This window comes from Coregonus lavaretus, assembly GCF_964263955.1.
Source record: "Coregonus lavaretus genome assembly, chromosome: 19".
NCBI classification, from domain to species: domain Eukaryota; kingdom Metazoa; phylum Chordata; class Actinopteri; order Salmoniformes; family Salmonidae; genus Coregonus; species Coregonus lavaretus.
This window is the reverse complement of record NC_140006.1, coordinates 40,807,411-40,831,750: the sequence shown is the minus strand read 5'-3', so window position 1 is coordinate 40,831,750 and position 24,340 is coordinate 40,807,411. Positions and strand designations below refer to the sequence as shown.

At 44.5% G+C, this 24,340-nt stretch overlaps 2 protein-coding genes across 3 annotated transcripts; both read left to right on the top strand.

Annotated features, from left to right (window-relative positions):
* The first annotated feature begins 1,437 nt into the window (after positions 1-1,437).
* samd7 (sterile alpha motif domain containing 7) lies at positions 1,438-7,938 on the top strand. 2 transcript variants are annotated; one of them, XM_084182730.1, is made up of 8 exons: positions 1,438-1,554; positions 4,292-4,427; positions 4,869-5,193; positions 5,518-6,158; positions 6,314-6,435; positions 6,728-6,838; positions 7,022-7,271; positions 7,692-7,859. In XM_084182730.1, exons 2-7 carry the CDS (start codon positions 4,325-4,327, stop codon positions 7,262-7,264), a joined length of 1,545 nt encoding a protein of 514 aa, XP_084038856.1. In that variant the 5' UTR covers positions 1,438-1,554; positions 4,292-4,324; the 3' UTR covers positions 7,265-7,271; positions 7,692-7,859. The 2 variants fall into 2 exon arrangements, with proteins under 2 accessions (XP_084038856.1, XP_084038855.1); XM_084182729.1 differs by having other exon boundaries at positions 7,022-7,938.
* Positions 7,939-8,776: 838 nt separating this feature from the next.
* LOC311146517 (translocation protein SEC62-like) lies at positions 8,777-23,991 on the top strand. The gene is made up of 8 exons (XM_084183034.1): positions 8,777-8,845; positions 11,804-11,912; positions 13,041-13,146; positions 13,463-13,673; positions 13,824-13,919; positions 14,405-14,465; positions 15,811-15,930; positions 22,939-23,991. The coding sequence occupies exons 1-8, from the start codon at positions 8,810-8,812 to the stop codon at positions 23,484-23,486; spliced, it is 1,287 nt and encodes a 428-aa protein (XP_084039160.1). The 5' UTR covers positions 8,777-8,809; the 3' UTR covers positions 23,487-23,991.
* Positions 23,992-24,340: the final 349 nt, after the last annotated feature.

Below are 24,340 nucleotides of genomic sequence, written 5' to 3'. Positions count from 1 at the left end.
ATCAATAGCCACATTATTCAATAATATATCTAAACGAGGATTAGCGTTGAGCAAGTGATTTGTCCCAAAAATTATGCTTTTAGTTTTCGAGATATTTAGCACCATCCATTTAGCTAGTTACCCATTCTAAAACTGACTGGAGCTCTATGTTAAGGGTGTCAGTTATTTATTTTACTGTTGCAGCCGACGTTTATACTGTTGAGTCGTCAGCGTACATAGACACACAGGCTTTATTCAAGGTCAGTGGAAGGTCATTTGTAAAAACAGAAAACAATAATGGCCGTAGCCGGCTGCCCTGTGGTACACCACACTCAACTGAATTTGCATGAGAGAGGCTTCCATTAATGAATACCCTCTGTGTTCTATTAGATAGGTAACTCTCAATCCATAATAAGGCAGAGGGTGCAAATCCATAACTCCTACGTTTTTTCAGCAATAGGTTATGATCAATGACATCAAAAGCTGCACTGAAGTCTAACAAAACAGCTCCCACAATCTTCTTCCTATCAATTTCTTTCAGCCAATCATCAGTCATTTGTGTCAGTGCCGACCGAGCATGTTCAGTGCCCTTCCCTATAAGCATGCTGAAAGTCTGTTGTTAATTTGTTTTCTGTAAAATAACTTTGCATTTGATCAAACACAATTTTTTCCAAAAGTTTTCTAAGCACTTGTAACAGGCTGATTGGTTGGCTGTTTGAACCATTAAAGGGTGCTCTGCTATTCTTGTGTGTCGTAATGACCTTTGCCTCCCTCCACGTCTGAGGGCACACTCTTCTAGGCTTAAATAGTATTCCGCTATCAACCTCAGCAATTTACCATCCAGGCTGTCGGTACAAGGTGGTTTGTTCTTATTTATAGATAGCAACAATTCTTTCACCTCTTCCACACCCACTTTGTAGAACTCAAAACTACAGTGCTTGTCTTTCATTATTTGGTCCATTATGCATGAATATGAAGGCTCAGAATTTGTTGTTTGACCAACAAATATTTTTCACATCTTTAACATAGGAATCATTGCAAAACCTCTTGTGTGATCGTTTATACACAATTTTAGTTCCAGTCTTTGGAACTTAGTTTTTTTTCTAGATATGGCTATTATATTATGATCACTTCATCCGATGGGTGTGGATACAGCTTTAGAGCAGATTTCTGCAACAATAATAAAGATGTGATCAATGCACGTGGATGATTTAGTTCCAGTTCTGTTTGTAAATACCCTGGTAGGTTGACTGATGACTTGAACCAGATTGCAACAGGCATTTTACTGAATTGTACAGTGGTTGCTCTGCTGAATGGCAAGTCCTACTGTGTGCTGCAATAGGGGCCAGGCCTCTCTGGCTTCCCTCAAACTCCTCTTGGTTCAAGTTCATGCAAGCCCTACTCTTCCTGTATAAGATTAATTACTGAGTACAAGTTGTTTTTCCAGCTGAGCGCTATACCTCAAAGGCTAGTATCACCTCTTCTGACTGGTAGTGCCGTAATACTAGTAGGGATAGGCTTGAACGTACAGTAGTCTGTTTGTTGTTTCGAAGCGTTGGTTTGGTCACTAACTGGGTGAGTTTTCATTCATTTATAGACACGCATAGACATACTCACTTTACTCCTACCTACATGTACAAATTACCTCGACTAACCTGTACCCCTGCACATTGACTCGGTACCGGTACCCACTGTATATAGCCTCGTTATTGTTATTTTATCGTGTTACTTTTTTAAACTTTAGTTTATTTAGTAAATATTTTCTTGACTCTATTTTCTTAAAACTGCATTGTTGGTTAAGGATCTTGTAAGTAAGCATTTCACGGTAAGGTCTACACCTGTTGTATTCGGTGCACGTGACAAATACAATCTGATTTGATTTATACTGACATTCACACAGGCAAAATGACACTATGACGCAATACATTTTCTCACACTCACATTTGGTTGTATAGAGACATTTGACACGCAAACTCTTAGCACACAAAATACTGTACTCAACCCAGATCCCCAAAAAAAACGTTTTTTTGTACATGTAAATGTACAGTCAGGCTACCTGAGGAGGACAGATAAACCTTGAACTGTCCATGTGTTAATCCAGTATGGATTTTTAAACGTTCTCTCTTCTTACCTCTATCTGTCCCTGTGTATATTTGCTGAGTTTAATAGAAGGAAGATAAAAGGTCGTGTGTAGAGTGACGTTGATGGCAGGGACCAGGGGAGACCATGCATGCGTGTGGCGCCACATATTTCTCCATAAACCGATTTCCCTCCACCAGATTTATCCCCCAAGGTGTTTTCAGGACATCTCAAGGGGCTGATTAGGGTTAATAGGCTTATCACTCAAGGTGTATTGTCTGGTGTGCTTACAGGCAAGGTTTGCTGAGGTAAAACTCCTAAACGCCCGGATTACCTCTAACACATCCCTTTAAAGTGCTGTATAGTCAGGATTTAGCTAATCGGATAGTGGAGGGAGGGAGGGCCAGGTTGGAAGACACGCGGGTCAGCAGATGTTCTCTGGGCCTAGCAGACTAGATGGGACTAACAGGAGGATTACCGGAGCCCAGATTAGATGGGTCTGTGAGGGAACTTTAGGGGACTGTGGGGCAATACGGTACACAACTGACTGGGGCTAAGGGCTGCTAATGGTTAGGGGTAGGCTGGATCTTATGGGGGGGGGGGGGGGGGGGGGATATTTAGGCAAGTGTATTACTCAGGGGTGTGTTGTTATAGGTTACCCCATAGATGTATCCAGACAGAGAGACATGCATGCACACACACATGCATGCACACATACACACACACACACACTCCATAAAGAAGAGATTTCAGTTACGTAATTTCAGTTACGCCATGACCACAGTTATATTTCTGCATTTAAAAAAAACAAGTGCCCTCTGACATAATATTTTTCCTGTAGTAAGTGTTAAAAATTGGAATCCATTTCCTTATGGATATAAATCTACAGCCCATAATGGTTCTGGATTAAAGCTCTGTCTGTTCTGTGTTATATTTAATAAGGGGATTTATTCACAAGAGGCTAATCAGAGGTGACTAAGGAAATCAGCTGTAATGACAAACTGCAATGATATGCACTATGTGTGTGTGTGTGTGTGTCTGTGTGTGTGTGTGTGTGTGTGTGTGTGTGTGTGTGTGTGTGTGTGTGTGTGTGTGTGTGTGTGTGTGTGTGTGTGTGTGTGTGTGTGTGTGTGTGTGTGCGTACGCATGCACATTTTGTATGTATGCGTGTGTGTAAAATTGTGATATTTAAAAGGAATGTTCTTGTAGCAGAGAGAAAGAGGTATATGGAGGCAGAACATTTTCATGTGTAGAGATCTTCTGTTCTGAGGTGAATCCAGAGTCTAGACAGTATTCCTCGAGCCTCGATATAGCTTTGGTCCCTCCGCCAAAACTTCACAGTCAACTTTGACAACAGGTTCTTTTTTTTAAATCTCAATGTCATCAGTCTCTCTCTCTCCCTTAAAGACCATTGATGAGAACTTAGCTTAGCAATGATTAGCAATCCTCACATGCCTATTAAGTGTTCTAGGTATGGTAGTATTGTGGCGGAAGGGTTTGTTGAACTACAGTACACGTGATCACTGATGAGCAGTAGCCTAATCTTTTCTGAGACCTGAGGACTTATGTTGCATCCCTCTTGGGCTATAACTTCAAATAAAATCAAATAAAATGTTATTTGGCACATGTGCCGAATACAACAGGTGTAGACCTTAGAGTGAAATGCTTACTTACAAGCCCTTAACCAACCATGCAGTTTGTTAGGGGGGCTGTAAAATGGCAGCCATCTCCTCCGGCGCCATTACTACTTAGTTAATTGGGCTAACACGGTCTTGAGTCACACCAACCACCCATGTTTGAAATCTATCTGTTCAGTTACATTAGCAGCACAGCAACAGTAAGCCATCGTTTAATCATAGAGGGCCTTTTTGATGTATAGGTCATGCTTGCCTCCTAGTGGTGAAAGATGAAAATGACAAGCAATTTAAAGAAGGTTGCCAAAAAGGGGAATTAACTGAGACTAATTAACACTGATCTGCTCAACACCACTTTACTTTTTTTTTTTGTTCTGGCCAAGTGCCGTCTTTCCTGTACCAGGTATATGTAAGCAAGGTTCCTTCCTTCTTAAAGGACCAATTAGATTAAAAACGAGTACTTGAACACAAACTAAATCACTATTCGCTAACCATCTGAGGGACCAGTCAGCAACATCCCAGGGACCGGTGCCTGTCCACGGGCCACCGGTTGAGAAACACTGGTCTTAAATACTAATCTCCTCATCTCGGTTTCACAGAGAGGCAGTTTCCTAGAGGTCAAAGGTCGGGCCATGACCCCGAGGGAGCAGCTGAGGAAGATGTCAGCGATGGGGGAGCAGGGGGCTCTGGATGAGAAACACTGGTACCGCCTGGTCAACGGCATGTCTGCTGGAGGTAAGGCTGACCCAGCTGGTTTGAATCTGCATGTCTCATGGCTGTGTTAGCCTGCTGAGTTAAAGCCCTAGGTATTAGCTCGTTCATCCTTGCCTAGAAAATTCACTCAACCTAATCAAGAGCTTTCATACTCTTCCATACCTTAGAGCCAGGAGCCTTTCACTGATCTAGGTAATTGCCGGGGCCCAGAGCGTTACCTGGTCAGTTCACATAGTCAGTAGAACCTTTTGGGCCCTAGTTCTGTATCGACTTCTAAATGGCGTGACACATCCACCACCGAAAGTACAGGTATTTCAGAAGGTTAGATATTTCACCGGGTCTTGCATGTTGGAGCTCGAAGCCTAAGATTTTCACTGTACCCTGCAATCACACCTGCAACCCTGTACACGTGACTGTTGAACACTCTGAATCTGAATGGTGTTGTGCTGTGTTGCCTCACAGAGCTACGTCAACGGCAGGAGATGATGATGAGGAACCAGATGACCATGACTCCTCAGATCCTGGCCCAGGGACAGCAGAGGCTACAGGGGGTGCCCACCCAGTTTGAGCCCCGCTTCATGGAAAGAGAACTAGCTCCGCCCTCTGAGATGGTATCTTCTGAGGTCAGGCAGATGCACATGGGGGGTCACCTGGGTCCGCCCATGCCCCCACACCCTGGCATACCTGGCAGGGGCTTCCCTGGAGCTGGCTACAGCTTCATGCCCTCAGAGCCCATGGAGACAGTTGCCCGGCGACAGGAGCTCATCCACAAGCAGAACATCGCCAGGTACGGTCTGACATTGACCTGCAGCTGCATGTCACAGGGCATGTCAAAGTACACGTCATGAACAGTAGGGCTCTGGAAACCCCCTTCAACTTAATACCAAGGGCCTGTTCCATGCACTACATTACAGAACAGTTGGCAGATATGATTTGATTATATACAGAGCCCATATACAGAGCCCATGTGACCTACAAATGTGTGTTGTTATGTCTACATGTAGTGTGTTGTTTTGTCTGATTGGTGTATTGTTATGTCTAACTGGTGTGTGTTGTTATGTCTGATTGGTGTATTGTTATGTCTAACTGATGTGTGTTGGTTGTTTTTCAGGATGGAGATGAATGCCATTCTCCACCAGAAGGAGATGGAGAACGCGCATCAGAAGGGTCTGATGGGTATGGAGGCGCCCATGATGTATCCGTCTAACGCCATGGCGTTCCGAGGGCGCCAGCGCCTCCCAGACGGCCACGACGTCTTCGTCCACCGCACCACCCTGGAGGAAATGCAGGCCAACAGTCTCCTGATGTCCTCGAGCCCCTATCCACCAATCAGCACGCTGCAGAGGGAAAGGAGCCGCAGGGCCGGTCGCAGGGCAACTAATAACAAGAGCGCAGAGAGCCACGCATCGGGACCAAAGGGCCAATCGGAGGACAAGAGCGTGGAGCAGAGTCCCGGCGGTGCCTCGGGAGAGGAGAAAGAGGCGGAGGGGAAAATGGACATGGGAGGGGAGGCGGCCAGCAAACAACATCCAACCAAAATGGACACACAGCTCTCAGCGGGCAGCAGGAAGAGCTACAAGGAGGAGGAGCAAGGCCTGCGCAAGGCCTGCATAAACAGTCAAGATGGCTGCCCTGACGTCACCAACTGCAACAGTGGCGCCAGCGACAAAGACATGCCTGGCCAATGCTCTACGTTCCAGTATCCATTCGCCAGTGGACCTATCCCAGGCATGCCTTACATGTTCCCTCATGGTGGGTCTACTTTCTACAGTCTTGTTTTTGATCAAACCATTCAGGGGTTGTGCTGCTGTCTTTGATTTGATTTGTATCATTTATTTGACCAACGACAGATGTGACAGATGTGAGCCGTATGTGTGCTAACACACTTTGATTTTTGTTTTGATCAGGGCACCCCAATATCTTTCTCAACGGAGAAGATATGTCCTCTGTCCAAGACCTTAGGAAGTGGACAGTGGATGATGTGTACACCTTCATCAACAACATACCCAGCTGCTCTGAATATGCTCAGGTTGGTGTCTTTTCCTGGTCATCATCAAAAACAATAGAGTAACTTCCTGCTTAAAAATATAAACAACAACAGAATTCAAATCTGCCAGGACAGTCACTGTTGTCTCTTAACAGTTTGCACCCTCCCTCGAGGCATTCCCACTTGGCAGGAATGAATTCTGTTGTTGATGATTTTTGTAAATAGAAAGTTGCCTCGCTGTGTCATACTGCTGCGTCTACCTTTTAAAGGAAATTCTTCTAACTGGATAAACATTCCTATACTCCTCCTCATCTTACCTGATTATTCCCTGCAGACGTTCAAGGACCACATGATAGATGGGGAGACGTTGCCACTTCTGACCGAAGACCATCTACTGGACATGATGGGACTGAAGCTGGGCCCGGCACTCAAGATACGATCACAGGTATGCAAACCATCAAACAGTTGGTCTCACAAATTCGGACCAAAAGATTTTGGAGTGCTCTCTATTTCATTTTCAATGGATTATGTTTACAAACCATTTTCGGAAAGAAAGTAATTATGCACATTGTTTCAGCACATTGCTTATTATAATACCTCATGGCATCTCTCTCTCTGTCCCACCCAGGTGTCTCGACGGCTAGGCAGCATGTTCTACATGATGAACCTCCCGCTCGCCGCCGCCCTGCAGGCCGCCCCTGAGAAGGCAGGAGGAGGTCGATCGTCAGAGATCAGCTCCCCTGTTAACTGTAACAGTGTGGAGATGATGGGCAGCCCGTGCACCAGAGACCCAGAGGGCCTGAAACCAACAGACTCCCTCCCAGAGACTGACAACCCCTCTCCCCCCTTGGCCAGCAGTGGAACTGCCTAAGGCATCAGTGAGTGGGAGAAGAGTCATCGGCCAGTGGCTCAGATCCAAGTTGACCACTAGTCCCTAACACATACATATAGACACATACCCCCTAAGGACTTCATGTAGATCTTTAAGCATTGGACGGGTATAAGTGATACAGTAAAAGCTGCGTCTTGCCCTCTGATTGACTAGATGGAATCTTCGCTGTGTTGGAGACACCTGTCCAATCCCTGCAGAACTTCAGAAGTGTATAGGGAGTAGGGTTCAGCAAGTGTTTCAGCCCTAAGAGCTGTTTTTAAGCTGCTAACCATTTCCATCAGGCAATGGTGTTCCGTTTTCTAGTGTGTCCTACAGTGTTTAAAACTGCTAGGGATATGATGGCATTTTTTTGTATGTATTTAGTTCCAGTTCAAATGTTTGGTACTTTTTTCCCACCATGTTTCAGATTCAAGATGGAGACAATAAACCCCAAGCCATTAGAAATGTAGATGTGGCTTGATGAAGAATGGGAAGAACACTGAATATACACATGACCTCTGTGTTTGGGGAAAAAATAAACTGTATTATGTAAATGAAAATGCATTCATTGTGTTTTTGTAGCATAATGCTTTTCAATGAATATGTGTGATATTACCACTTTTTATGAATATGAATGATTGAATTTAATTTCACAATGAAGCCTATCAAATCACAGTTTTTGATACGTTTTCTATGTTTTCTGGTTCACAATGGGAACAATTTTGAGGTAGCAATGGACACTGAACATCAAGCATAGAAATAATGTATATGTAGATAGCTACACTTTATCTGAAATTGTACAGTTGGGCTACATCCAGTTTATCTACATTCAGGGGCGGACTGGGACCAGAAACCTGGCATTTCTAAAACACCGGCCCATTTTTATTATTGAGGCCCCCACATGGCTTATTTTGTTTGTTGAGGCCCCCACACCGGCCCATTTTTTTCCTTGAGGCCCCCATTATTAGCCAGATAATTATCATTTTTAGCAACAACAAAAAACTAGTTAGACAGGCCCACTGGGCATCATTTTTTATCAGCCCATCTGGCATTTGCCCGAAATGCCAGAGGGACAGTCCGCCTGTCTACATTAGAATGAACACCCTTGAATAATTTGAGATACAGTGGTGGTAAGGCTATTTCAAATTCTAAACACATGCTTTGATACTAACAGTAGCCAAATATAATTACCATAATATAACATTATTATTACAAGGTGGTTAATTCGATTTAATTTCTCAAACAAGGGTCTCTTCTTGAAGAAACTCACCTTTCAAGACAGAAAAAGGGTATTTGGAAAGTTCCATGCTACCCGGTATCCTACCCCATTGAAGTTTACATTTAAAATGGTTAAGGTTAGGTAAGGTTTATGGTTAAGGTTCGGCTAAGGGTAGGGGTTAAGGTTGCGTTTTAGGGCAGGGACGTCCCAAGATTGCTGGATAGCAGTAACCTATTTGGAACGTACTGCGTTGGGCCATTTTGCTCTCGCGATACTACCCGTACGTCCTACGTGATCACACATCAGACGAGCTGTGTTGGAGAATCATGGCGGAGCGCAGGAGGCATAAGAAACGGATCCAGGTAAAATAATTTTAACGCTAACTGGAAGAAGATAGTTTTTGCTTGGATATATTACAGAGAGTTTATTAAAACTCATCTCCTTTTGGAGATTGCAATATTTCCCGCAACAGACTAGTTTTGTAGTAAGGGAATGTTTCTGGCGAATCGTTGCTGTTGATTGGCGAAAAGCTGTGCTAGCAGCTGTTGTTCGTTAGCTAGCTAACGACTTAAATATTTTATTTTGCAGGAAGTCATTTTGCAGTACCGTTGTCTGTAACACGAATATTTCAAAGAGCAATAACGTTACCTAGTTAGTTCAGAACATTAGTTAGCTAAAGTTACCGGGTTAAGTAACACATTTAGCTGAGGAGGAGGAATTTACAATTTGCTAGTTAGCCAGGCTTATACTAACTACGTTAGCTCCTAACTCTGTCGGGGGTATCAGAAACCAGGCAGAGAAAGCAATTGCAAACCCATTGCCAACTAGCTTTGTTACCAGTTACTAACGTTACCGTCAAAATGATAGTAAAGCAAGCTGCGTTTGCATGGCGGGCAACCAGATGTGAAGCCAAGGCGTGTTTTGGCATGAATAAATAGCTAGCTAACGTTACTGTTTTGGCAAGCCAAATGCCACTGATGCGCCAGCACATCCTCATTAATTGATGTTTGATGGCTGCACGAGAATAGTCAGTCTCATTTTTCTAATCGATGACGTAGTTTAACTAGACGTAGCTAGATTGCATCATGATTTCTTTCGAGGTACATTGGTCATTGTACAAATTTGCAATACTTTTTCCAGTAAGGGTGGACTAGTTTTCTTTGTGGTCAGTCCCTCTTAATTTTGTTTGAGACAAACTCATGCCGACACACTTCATACAACTCGACAACCTGACGATAACATACATCGCTGTAGTGTAATGGAATCGATTACACACAATTCAGGCCTTCTGGTCATTGTCAAATTATGAAACAGGTTCACATCACCTTGACATGCATCAACAACCGCTGATAATAATATAATATGCCACTTAGCAGACGCTTTTATACAAAGCGACTTAGTCATGTGTGCATACATTTTTGTGTATGGGTGGTCCCGGGGATCGAACCCACTACCCTGGCATTACAAGCGCCGTGCTCTACCAGCTGAGCTACAGAGGACCACATGATGGTAGGCTACACCTTGGCTGTCAGTCGTAAAATTGCATAATATTCCATATCTCTTTCTCCAGGCTGGAGGAACAGGATACATTGTTATTATGCAATAGTTGGAATTATATCTATCCCATTATATCCTGTTTGCTCTCACTCTCTTTTTTTTCTCTATCTGTCTCTCATGATGTCATGATATGGTAACGGAAACACCTGTTATGAATAACTTATTACAATGTTGCTTTACCGTGATGAGTGAAGTGAACTTTCTGTGAGCATAAACATTGAACAAAACACAACCCAGGTTTGATAGCTGGCATCCTCATCAACTACTAGACAGTTGTCAGATTTGGGGGGGGGGGGGGGGGGGGGGGGGGCTCTGGAGTTGGCCAGTAATGGGTTGTGTTCAGTAGGGACTAGCGAGACAACGTTGTGAAACGAGGAGATAAGCTACTACCTGATATTTCCAATAAGAACACAGATTTTAGTTTGCTGTTGCGAAATGCTTTGCTATGGCGTGCCCTACTGAACAGAACCCAGTCTTTCAGAAGGGAAAAGAGGAGGGTCTAAGTCCCTCTCCTCATAGTCATCGGATAGGCTCAGGTAAAGACGGGGGAGTTTTTCCATTTAGTGGGGCCTTGTGTGTCTGAATTTCGTGACTGATGATACCCATACCTGAACAAAACCCTGTTTCACAGCCCTCCTTGCTTCATCATGTGGCGTGTAGCTGCTGAGCCAGCCAGCTGGGCCAGAGGCAGCGGCAGCCAGGACTGGATCTCATTGTGCTGATGCTCCTCCATTCCCCTCCATGTTGGCAGGCAGCGCTGGCTTCAGTGTCGGACCAGGGCCATGTTCAGTTAGTGGGCACAGAACAGGAGATTATGAAACTGAGCAAAATGGAGGGGGGTGTGACTGGAATTGTCCAATGATAGAGCTCGTGTTCGTTGTCCAAACAAGAACTACCATCCCACGTGTCAAGATAATAATAAGACTATTTCTGGAAATCCCAGTGAAATAGCCTAGTTTTACATCATTTAGTTGTTTTTATAAATGCTTCTTTAGAAATCATATGAAGCGCTTCGATTCATGAATGTCAATCAACACCACGTGGTCATATGCTGGATGTCAGCCTTCCCTCCCCCAATTCTAACCTTAACCATTAGTAGGGAAAATACTAAATTGACCCAAGATCAGCGTCTAGGGGCAACTTCACCCTACTCCTGTCCTCCTCGGTTGGTAGAGCACGGTGCTTGTAACGCCAGGGTAGTGGGTTCGATTCCCGGGACCTCCATACGTAAAAATATATGCACACGTGACTTTGGATAAAAGCGTCTGCTAAATGGCATATGTTATTATGTGTTGTGAATAAAGATTGGCTGATTGACTTGACTTCACCGCAGGAAGTCCTAAAGCCCACCCCCTTTCCTTGGCTGATGGTCTGATCTGCTGCTTGACTGGTCTGAGGCCTAGTCGCTGTCTGTAGCAATGCTGTCGGGCCTACAGTGTAGGCCTTTGTCTATGGCAGTGTTTCCCAAACTCTGTCCTCGTTTTAGTTTTTTCCCCTAACACCGCTGATTCAAATGATCAAAGCTTGATGATTATTTGAATCAGCTGTGTAGTGCTAGGGCAAAAAACCAAAATATGCACCCCTTGGGGTCCCAAGGACTGAGTTTGGGAAACCCTGGTCTATGGTCTGGAAGTGTTAGTAGGGAAAAGGAGTAGCAAAGCGTGTTGCAGCAGAAGAGTCAATATTTATGGTATTTTTTTCAACACAACACATCATAGTGACACACAAACATTTCTGATTTCCCTTTTCCTCACGGTGTGTAGGAGGTGAGCGAGCCCACCAAGGAGGAGAAGGCGGTGGCCAAGTACCTCCGCTTCAACTGCCCCACCAAGTCCACCAACATGATGGGCCACCGGGTGGACTACTTCATCGGTCAGTGCTCCGTTCATACTCTCCTTTATTCACTCATTTAGGACAGTGATTCTCAAACCAGCCTGCGACAGTCAGTGCCTGTCCCCACAGCCAGTCCACATCATTTGATATTCCAGTACTAGCACATAAAGTGCTTCAACTAGTCAACTATCATCAAGGCCGTGACTACGTCTAGTTGAATCAGGTGTTGTACTGTTGGAATATCCCTACATCAAATAGGCTATCATGGTGGGGACTGGTTTGAGAAGCACTTTTAGGGGATTAAACCTGTTTTTTTTGGGGGGGGGGGAGGGACTACATGACCTGACCAGGAAACCCTTAGAACCCTAGTTTTAGACTTTAAAGCTGCAGTATGTCATTTTTTTAGGTGACCTGACCCAATTCACATAGCAATTGGTATTATAGATCTGTCATTCTCATTGAAAGCAAGTCTAAGAAGCGGTAGATCTCTTCTATGTGCACTATTTCTATGCTTCTGTTCTTAAGGTTAGTTTCTGTATATTTTACTTTTGTTTTTTTGTAGACACGCTTCAAACAGCTGAAAATACAATGTTTTTGGTTATGGAAAATATATTTGACAGCGGTTTAGATGGTACAATAATTTTCTACACTATACTTTCTTGTTTTGCCACAAACTGAAATTAGGCTAACTATTTCTGCATAGTGCATCTTTAACTAAGGCCTGAAGTCTTTCCTGGTCAGGAACAGTCAGGACAAATCTGGGTCTTAGTAGGCCTAATGACTGTCTTGACGTGAGAGACAGCAGTTGGCATTTATTTATTATTGCTTCCGGTCCTGCTGAGTTGAGGGTTGGAATAGTTAACCTTTGACCCAGAATCTCTCACTATATCTCATAGTAGTACTGTTGACCTGCCAATGTTTACATTTGCCCAATGCCTTTAGCCCCATAGCAGACCTGTTCTGTCAACAGTGTCAGTAAATGTGTTTGCACAGTCGTGGGCAGTCTGTTGCATGAGCTGTGTCTGTTGGAGAGGATCTTTTGTACACATCCACAGGGGCAAGGATTTCAGAATGTTGGCACAGCATGATCGCCGTAGAGTTTCAACATACAGTATGTCCCTGCCTTTGCTGTAATTTTGAACATGGTTGCCTGTTTCCCTTTGTCAGCCTCCAAGGCAGTGGACTGTCTGCTGGACTCCAAGTGGGCCAAGGCAAAGAAGGGAGAGGAGGCCGTGTTCACCACCAGAGACTCTGTGGTGGACTACTGCAACAGGTTAGACAACTACTAGCACTCCCACGTTAGACTAACTACCACCCTACACTAGAACTGAAGTTGCTTTCACACTATACAATATTCACTACAACTTTCATGTTCGTGTGATGTCCCTATGTGCTTAGGAAGTTCGAGGCATAAGAAAATTGGGGCAAAATGTGTGTAATGTGAAAGGTTTTCACGAGGACTTTATTCAGGCTCCCGGTGGTTTCAGCTGCTCCCAAAACAAAATCTGAAATAATATGATGAAGCGCCAAACGATATTTGACAACGGTTGATATTAATGATGTTTTTTTCTGCTCTCCTTCCCCGCCAGGCTGCTGAAGAAGCAATTCTTCCACCGCGCTCTGAAAGTCATGAAGAAGAAGCCAGAGAAGGACATTAAGAAAGACAAGGAGAAAGAGAAGGAGAAAGAGAAGGCTAAGGGCGACAGCGGCAAGGAAGAGGAGAAGAAGGGGAAGAAGGAGAAGGAGAAGAAGAAGGATGCCAAGGATGCAGAGGCTTCAGATGTAAAGAAGGAGAAGAGTGTACGTACATTGAATGAACTGAATATGCAGGCTATGAACATGTTGTATAGTTCGTAACAGGTTAGACCACTGAAGCGGTTTGGTCATAGAATCTAGAACAATCCTATTTCTCTAAAAGCCATAATGACCATGCTGTTTCTCTTTGCTCAGGACGATAGCCCCGGAACGCCAAAGAAGAAGAAAGATGTGAAGAAGAAATTCAAACTGGAGCCTCATGAGGACCAGCTCTTCCTGGATGGGAATGAGGTGAGTTGGAAGGAACAAAGGGAATCCTGGGAAAACGGGCTCTGCCTCTCCAAAGATTAGGATGGGTAAAAGTATGAAAGCAGGAATTTCTGGAAAAGTGAGCATGTTTCAGTTGACATGTAGAGAACGTCTTTAGCCAGAGGTCTTTGTTGGAATATCCGCTTTGAAAGATGGTGATCATTCTGAACTTTGTGCAATGTGCATGAATTCAGCACATTGGTGTTTGTTTTTCCCTGTGACATTTGAGAGAATTCCAAGCAAAATGGCTTACTTTCACAAGATAACTGTTTGAGGGTGCACTTTACGAGACTCATTCTCCATGACGAGAGACACATTCTTTGTGGCGTCAGTTTGCCATGCAAGCATGATATGATGGCAAAAGGTTCAATGTGATATGTGAAAACGGTGAATCACTGTGATTGACAAATTTAAAAAACGATTTCTAAGGTGAAATGTAAAAACGTCATATTTACTCCACTTTCCAGGTATTTGTTTGGATCTACGATCCAGTCCATTTTAAAACCTTTGCCATGGGACTGATTCTGGGTGAGTGGAATTGTAGTTTTAATTACATAGAATAGTCCATTTTGATAACTGATTAAACTAACCGTCATTCACAAATGACTGAAAATTGCAACTGAATTGGACTAGGGATGGACATGAGTAATCGAGTACTGGAACAGACGTCAAAACTCCATCTTTAACGAGAGGTCGAAATGTTGTCTTAAAGACCAAGCCAAGCATCACACAGTTCTTCCTAAATTCCCTTTCCCCTCCGTGTCTCACTAACTCAATTGCGTTACGATCACTCCCTCTACACGTGTGCTGAATGAGCACACAAACTCCCATTAGGCCTACAGAAATAAATGGCTATAAAAATGTATCTTAACTGATGGGATACACCAGCTACATTCTTTGCCAAATGACAACAAAATGGACTGGTTGACTGAAGTAGGGAAATATGTGGTTCCAGCAACGAGCGTTGCAGTTTTGGACAAATTGCGTCCCGTCTATTTTCCAGTTAGGCTACTTAGAATTGGCTAGCCTAGGCTATAACACTTCTAAACATAGACCGTGAAAATATGCAAAAACATGAGTTTGATAAAGACGGCATATTTTCAATCATTTAGCCTAAGCCTACTCGCTAAACAGATGTCTTGTCCGCAATTCATCCCCATGCATTGTTCAATGTGGAATTGTTGATCCAAATCGAACGTCTCTATATCAAAAAGACAGATTTTGGTTTGTAACCCTGAAAAAAAAAATGGTCTTTCAACTCTCCAAATTGAGCCCAGTTTCAAACGATCACTCTTTGAGAATAACTGTTCTAGATGTGAGATGTGCATCAATTCGCACTGGCAACGTTTTTTCATTTGGAAAAATATTTTATTCTGTTATATTACATCATGATTTTTACTATAAAATAGGAGTCTGTTGACTGTGATAAGGGCTCTGGAAATTAACAAAACAGCCATAGGCTTCTACGAGCAAGAGCCACCACTGAGGCTACTGCTACCTTTTTGAAGATTGTGTTCTGCTATATAATATAATCAGTTAATATTACGGTTTCAATAAATTCATCTTAAAATGGCACTTGTTTTTTAATTGACTGAATATGTATGGGGCAATTTAGCAATTAGGATTATTCTGTAATGGTTATGATAAATCAGGCATTGTTGCGCACTGATTGGCGTACAGCTATAAATGCACGCGTTTTTTCCAGTGCTGGCCTTGTGTTTTAAAAAATTGCTTTTTTATTTGAGAACTCGGGAGGGTGGGAGGGGAATTGTGCGAGTACAAAACATTTCAAATGCCCATCCCTATGAATTGCTAATGGGAATATCAATGATTATTTTCCACTGTACTAAGGCCTGTGTCTCTGTGTTTACAGTAATTGCAGTGATTGCGGCCACTCTCTTCCCACTGTGGCCGGCTGAGATGCGTGTGGGCGTGTATTATCTGAGCGTGGCAGCAGGCTGTTTCGTGGCCAGTATACTGCTGTTGGCTGTTGGTAAGAAAGAAAACGTCCAACCTCTAGACCCTTGTGTACAACTAAAAAGATTGGATAGCGTAAATCAATATGGTGGCGACAACTTGTCCTAATACGCTAGGTAGAATTGCCTTCTCTCGTCCTCCTTTCGCCAAATCGGACCACGACTCCATTTTGCTCCTCCCACCTACAAACAAAGACTCAAAAGGGATGTTCCGGTAGTCAGGTCTGTACAACGCTGGTCTGACCAATCAGAATCCATGCTTCCAAGACTGTTTTGATCACGTGGACTGGAATATGTTCCAGGTCGCATCTGGGGATAACATCAATGAATACGCCGACACAGTCACCGGATTCATAAAAAAATGCAGAGATGATGTGAAACCGATGGTGTCTTTCAAAACTTACCTGAATCAAAAAACGTGGATTGATGGCAGCCTTGTAGGGAAACTGAAGGAGAGAGATGCTGCTTATAAACAGGGCAAGGTGACCGGTTAAACAGTACAAGTACGATCAAGATGGCGAGACATGAGCATAGGGACAAAGTGGAGGAGCAATTCAGCAGGTCGGACACAAAGGCTATGTGGCAGGGGCTTCTAACGATCACACATTACAAAAAGAAAGCCAGTCACGTTGCAGACACCAACACCGGACGAGCCCCTGAAGACTATGTGCTTACGGTCTCCACCGAGGACGCAGGTAGCACTCACTTCTGTCATCATGAAGTGGTTCGAGTGGCTAGTCAAAGACCACATGACCTCCTCCCTCCCCGATACACTCGACCCTCTCCAATTCGCCTACCGCCAAACAGATCCTTGGTTGACACAATCGCCATTGCGCTGCACACTGCCCTTACCCACCTGGACAAAAGGAATGCATATGTGAGGATGCTGTTCGTCGACCACAGCTCGGCCTTCAATACCATAGTGCCCTTTAAGCTCACCACAAAGCTCACGGCCCTGGGACTGAATTCCTCCCTATGAAACTGGGTCCTGGACTTCCTGATGGGCCGCCCCCCAGGTGGTGAAGGTAGGCAACATGACCTCATCCACACTGAGCTTCAACAAGGGTGCGTCCTCAGCAGTGTTTCCTCTGGAAAATGTGTTAGCTGTGAGGGAAAAGTTTGCGGGGGGGGGGGTCACCCTTTTTGGGGGGGGTTCCGGGGTCCTCTGACCCCAAAACAAAATATGTATAAGTACTGAAAAGCTTGGTTCTGGTGACTTTTTAAAAGGAAATAACTCAAATAAACCTTCTGAAATATAATTTCCAACCCCAGAAATGAGCTCAATAACGTATTGGTAAAGTGATTATAGTGTACAGTATGCAATTTTAAGGTTGAGTGCTGCAGCTATCTAAAGAAACACAACATAGACCTTCTTTCTGAAAAAAAAAAGTTTATCTTGACAAAATTAACATTTGACTGAACATGAATAAGAGCCCACTAATTCATGTTCATCACAAAAGAAGGGCGTTGGAAATCTCTTTCCAGGTTCTGACGACAACCTAGTTCTGACAGAGTTTACAGCCTCTGTCAGAGCACTTTATTCTTCTGGGCTTTTGGGAAAAGATTTCCAACACCCTCCTGTAATTCAGCTCCTTGATGGGGGGGCCGCATGCAGGCGGCTAGATGCTCTCCCTGCAGTCTGTTTTGACCTGCAATAACAGAGATGATAATAATAATAAGAGAAGGGAGATGGACTAAGAGGATCTAATTTCACATTTAAATGTTCTTACTCGTTACATTGCTCTCAATTACCGGAAGACACTGGTAAAGTCAGTGCGATTGCTGCCAGCTGGCTAAGGCAGGGATAGAGCTGCCCCCACTCATCAAACTGAGAGGCCAGCTTTGTCATTGCCCTTAGCTGGTCCATACCCTGAAATACATGAAAAACTAAAAGATGTACAACGTTAAAGAAGAGCCAACAGAGTGGTAGTTCAACAGGAAAAAGGGTTGGGCAACACGGGCCTTAAATGTTCTTCAAAAGATAGTCACACTCATGCCATACCTTGAATGCTCCAACTAGCACACGTTGCTTGTAAGAGGGCCACTCTTGCAGCACAGCAGCCTCTGGCGCTTGCAAGAACTGCCTGGAGCGGAGGGTCAGGTTAAAGGTGTTGATCCTCTCACTAGAGAACACAGCCTGAGGTCCCAACACACTGAAGGCCCCCAGAATCTCCAGGTGTCAGAACCTCCGCTCTACGCTGTCTTGGAGGCCAACAAGATATGGATCCATGACCTAATTAGAGCGCAAAACAGAAAATAAGTGATTAATAGCTGTTTTGTTTTAGTTTATCCAACACACATGATGTAACATTGGTTTCATCACAGCATTTGAAAACAAATGTTTTTACCTCCTCTCTGAACCGAGCCCAGAACTGCTTCCTGGTCTTGATCGTCACCTGGCCTCTCCTCCTTGATGTTGAATGTGCCCAGACCTTGATGTTGAATGTGCCCAGACCTTGATGTTGAATGTGCCCAGACCCATTGGGTCATCGAGGTCCTGGTGTAGTTGGCTCAGAAATGACCCTGGGGGCTGGGCTTCTTTTTTTTTACGGCGAGGAGTGATGCCATTGTCACAGGGACCTACAACACGAGTTGTTTTGCTTGAAGTTATTATAATGACGTGTCAGTAGTTGTTTAATATTTCACTGAGGAGTGCTGCTGTCCTGTGACTCTGTTAAACTGAAACATTTGCACACGTAGAACATGAAGATTAGAAAATAATGTATCTGTAATTTTATGGCCAGTTTACATCCTCCTTTTGGAATCCTTTTGAAAGTCGCGTCAGGTGAGGCAGCACGTCCGCCTGCAGGTAAAGCGCTGCCACAAATCTGTAGAGTTAGAAAAGTTTCTCACTCCACAATGATACATCAATTGACAATACAAAACAGGTTTTAAAAGCCACTTTGTGGACCACTCAAATAGAGTTTTGAGACACTGAAAGCAGTAATGGCAACATAGTACATTATTTAATTTCCACTATAATCTATAATACATGTAGGCCTACCTGTACGTGGCACAGAAAGCATAGAGGCCCTTAGAAGTTTGGCACCGGTTCAACCCCACCTCCTCAGCCAATGCAGTGAACACTGCGCTGAGGTTTCGCTGAAGATTAGCTACGGCCAGGTGCCGGGACAGCCAGCGAACATCCTTTACTTCCTGCAAAATACATTTATTTTGAGTGTAGATGCAGTAGGTGAACAAGATGAGACCAGAGTAGCCAAGAGAAGAAATGTTATGCATAATCACACCTTCACTTTTAAGTACTGAAGGCCTAGGGTCACTGAAGCAGCTTTCAAGACTTCTGTCTTGTTAGTGCTTTTGGCAAAGTAACTGGAGCTGCTCCAGGTGCTCGTTGAAAGTGTCCATATAAGGGACCTCAGCTGATGCATCTTTACAGGCCAACCAGAGAAAGGCGGTGGGCAGCACAAGCCATAGACACCATCCACGCGAAGGCATCCTTTAGCTGTTTTGCAACACCACTATTTTGTCCTGTTTTGAAGATGAGAAAAATAATTTGTATCACAAGACATACCAGTCATCACTGCAGCCCCATCAGTGCCCAGGCCGTACAATCACTCTGTTGGTATCTTTTTGATGTGCAGCACCTCCTTGATGGCGGCAACGATGGTGTCTGCCTTGCCATCAGGGACTGACACCAGGTCCAGGAACTGGTTGTAAAGGTGTCCCTCTTGGTCCATGTATCTGGAAAACATACAAAAATCCATACACAATTTCATTATTACTCATGGATGCAGTGTGACTGTAGAATATCACTATTAAAAAATATTAGTTGCCGCATCTGTAGTTTAATCATGTGGCCTATTATATAGCCGCGGCTTCAGTCAATTTTAAGCCACTTTGGGTCCCATCCGGCTTGCCGGTGGTGCGCACTTGGCCTTACTCCTCTCTCCTCCTCCTCCTCTCCTCTCCTTTATTTACTTCTCTTTCTTCTCTCTGCTCTCCTCTCTCCTTTTCTCCTTCCATCTCCCCTCCTGGCTCTCTCCTCTCCTCTCCTCCATTCTGTCCCTCATGCATCCCTACCTCACTCCCGGGATTCTGCCTCTTCTCTGTCTAGTAAAGTAAGCCAATACACTTGTTATAAAAATGATAGCTTAAGCTTTTAAAGAGTTAACGGTAGCTAAAGCACTTTTGTACATCACGCTGTTCCGTACACTTGACCTTATTTTATCGCCCCAAAAACGTAATACTTCCAGGTCAACTGTAATATGAATACCGTTGTAAAGCACATTTTCTCCCCTCCAGCAAAGTCAATGACGAGACCTTCATGCTGCCCGTCTCTGCATGATTGAAGAAAGCAACGGCGCTCCGCGGGGTCTTTTTTTAAATGGAGGGTGGGGAAGCGAAAGCTACTGCGTCATAGTGAAAGGGGGAGATATGTCGTGTGGGGAACCAGCTTTTTTCACCCGATTTGTCCAACTTATCACCTCTAAAATTACATACCTATTTGAAGGTTTGTGTGGATTTTTGAATAGGGCTTTTAGGGCGGCGCAAAATGTATCTTCACAATTAAACTGTGGGTGTCACAGAGTCATGATGGCTCTCAGTGATTTACGTGAAAAATTAACAATTAATTGAATTAACTATTGATAATATAATATGCCATTTAGCAGACGCTTTTATCCAAAGCGACTTACAGTCATGTGTGCATACATTTTTACGTATGGGTTGTCCCGGGGATCGAACCCACTACACTGGCGTTACAAGCGCCATGCTCTACCAATTGAGCTACAGAGGACCACATGAACTCCCAAGTAATTAACTTTACACTCACCATTGATCATTTCTTGTTTTTAATCTGTGAGAGAAGCGTTACACCTGGTGGAAAGAGGCTGTACGGCACAGAATGAGTTGAATAATGCATAATAATAATAATAATAACAATAATAATATAAATGACATGTCACACTTAAACGTGCAGGGTCAGTTTTTTTCAACTTTTCTCCAATGCTATTGGACCATTACCATGTCAATCAACGCTGAATCGAAACTTAGTTCACACCCCAGATTTAGATGCCAACACAGTCGCTACAGTCCCATTAGTTGTCATTGCAGCCTCGTTTGAATGCCGTGGTTGCCCACATATGTACGGAACGGAGTTAGCTACAATTAGCTAACTAAAGAAAGTTTCATTTAATTCAGGCTGATTTGACGTTAGCTCGCTAAGTTAACGTTACATGACACTCTTGTCCCTGCTCCCCCTTTCTCTTTTGCTGCTGTGGCTGGAAATATTTTAATAAACTCATCTGAGCAAAAAATTATAATCGAAGACAGATAAATGTAGCTATCTTGCTTGCACTTGATACAGTTCCAAACGAACTAGATAGCTAACTTGCTAGACTAGTAACGTCAGCTAACCATGTTTCTATCATCAACATACTCTGTGGATATTGGATAGATAATTGCCGTTACAATTGTGGCATCAATATTATAGATCTAAATGATGTTAGTAGAGTTTTTTTGGTTATAGCTAGCTTATGTAGTTAACTAGTTGGCTAGCTAACGTTAGTCAAACAAACAAGCGAACGTACCTTTCTTGCAGCTTCTCACGCAGGTGCACTCTGAGGTGATTAAAGTGAATTGTTTCGCGCCGCAGAGCTTCTGTATTGCGCACTGGTCCCTGGCGTGCCGTTTCTCACGCAGGTGCATTCTAGTGATTCAAGTTAATTGTGTTTCGCGCCGCAGAGCATCTGTATTGAGCACTGGTCACTGGCGCGCTATTTCTTGAGTTGCAGGCTGCCTGCCATAGCTCACAGAGCTAAGTAACCTTCAGAACTGTGTTGAACCCAGACAGATTATCTATTTACCAAGAAAAGTGAATGTGCTTTACAGAACTTTATTGAAACTATGTTTGGTAGAAATATGGTGTTTATTTTGGTGTGGCGCAGTGCTACACATTAATGAACACAGAGGAAACACTGGTCCTCAGTCCCCTCCTGTACTCACCGTATACCCACGACTGCGTGGCCTCACACAGTTAAAACTCCATCATCAAGCTCGCTGACGACACAACAGTAGTAGGCCTGATTACCAACAATGACGAGACGACCTACAGGGAGGAGGTTGGCACTCTGACAGTGTGGTGCCAGGTAAACAACCTCTCCCTCAACGTCAGCATAACAAAGGAGCTGATTGTGGACTTCAGGAGGAACCAGGCTGGGCACGCCCCATCCTCATCAACGGGGCCGCCGTGGAGACAGTCAAAAACGTCAAGTTCCTCGGTGTACACATCTCTGAGAAGCTGAAATGGTCAAACCACACGGACACCGTGGTGAAGAAGGCATGACAGCGACTCTTCAACCTCAGGCTGAATTTCTTCAGCCTCCTGTCTCCGAGGGCTCTGTGTTCTACAGGAGCACCGTCGAGAGCTTACTGTCGGGCTGCATCAGAGCCTGGTACGGCATCACAGCCAGGTGTCGCAGGAAGGACAAAAATATCATCAGGGACCTCAGCCACCCGAGCCACGGCCTGTTCTCCCCGCTTGCATCACTCAGACACGGGCAGTACAGGAGCAGCATGGCAGCACCCCCCACAAATGTACATGTATCATTGTTACAGCTTAAGAATTCACGGTACCCTGCAATTACATCTGTGACCCTGTGCATGTGATCACCATATTGCTAATACACCTATCCAACCCTTACAGGGACACTGCGAGATTCTGGCATTTAGGCCCTTGTTCTACTTAGTCAGATGAACTCATGGATACCATATCTCTTTATGTCTGTGTGCAGTATGAAGGAACTTAGTCGTAGTTTCGCGAGCCAATTAAATGCCAGAATCTTGCGGTATCCATTTAAAGGGGAATTCCAATAAAAAGTCGAAATTACGTTTTGTTCTTTTACCTTTTTAATAATTTATCTGGTGGGTTTACCTAGATACTTTAGTCAAAATGGGTGACAGAGCACCAAAGCTGCAGATGTCACAGGATTCCCTCCCCTCAGCACCATTGACGTTAGTTGTTGGCCTTCACTTTGACATGACAATGTTTGTTTGTCTCCCCGCAGCTCGCTGCATCCTGTTCCTGGTCATCTGGCTGGTGACGGGCGGACGCCACCACTTCTGGTTCCTGCCCAACCTCACGGCTGATGTGGGCTTCATCGACTCCTTCCGTCCGCTCTACACGCACGAGTACAAGGGCCCGCGGGGCTCTAGCAAGAAGAGCCAGGACAAGACTGAGGGCAAGACCAGCGATGCAGATGCCGCCAAGGCCCAGAAGTCAGACAGCGAGGAGAAGGAGGGTGACTGTGAGGAGGAAGAGGAGGAAGGTGAAGGAGAAGAGGGCACGGTGCCACAGGGGACGGAAGAAGGCGAGGTGACGAAGGGGGCTGAGCGCTCTGACACGGACAGCGACCGGCGGGAGGACGAGGGCTCGCAGCACAGCAACGGGAACGACTTTGAGATGATCACCCGCGAGGAGCTAGAGCAGCACACGGAGGAGGAAGAGGAGGAGGAGGAAGGAGAGGGGGAGGAAGGAGAGGGGGAGAAGGAAGGAGGAGAGAGGGAAGAGCAGGAGGGAGACGGTGAGACAAAGCCCTTGCCTGTTCAAACATAAATATTTTATCACTGCCACCTCCTTCTCCTCCACCCTAGTGCTCCTCCAAGGACCTCCTCCCACCTCCTCCAGGTCTCGTCAACCTCGCTGAGGAGACGCCTCCCCATCTTGTCTGCTCCGATCTTCCACCAACTATACAGATGTCACGTCTGTCTGAGTATTGACACCGGTGACACAAAGCAAACGGCTATAACAACGGAAAAGAGAAGCCTTATTGTGGTTCTAAAATCCCCATATTATTTAAACTGAGAAATGCAAACTATTAACTTAACAGATGTGTTTGTCTGAGGAAGTTGTCACGTTGGTTCTCCTGATGTTTTCCCTATTTTTCCGGTACTTGCGTTATGACTGTTATCCCAGATCATTCTAGTTCAGACTCGTCCACTCTACATGTTTACTATAGAAGCAATGCTTCCCTTGTATGTCTTGTTTTTGTTGTGAGGCAAAGTCTCTTGTCAATTTCCACAGATGAGGGAATTAATGAGCTATGGAATCCTTGTTTTTACTAGGCGAAATACTGCCATCTTGTCTATCTACCCCTTAAATCCAGACCTTGTCTTATGAACAACGTGCGATTTGTACAGTCATGGTAAGGCTAAGCCCAGGGTTGTGTCCAGTAGGCGTGAAACACGGTAACAAAATAAACACATTTTCCTACTGAACACGACCGTGTACTTTGGTCCATTGTCACCCAACTGGGCCACGGTCCTGTACTAGCAGTGGCCAACTGGGCTACGGTACTAGCTGAGTACTAGCAGTGGCCAACTGGGCCACGGTCCTGTACTAGCAGTGGCCAACTGGGCTACGGTACTAGCTGAGTACTAGCAGTGGCCAACTGGGCTACGGTCCTGTAC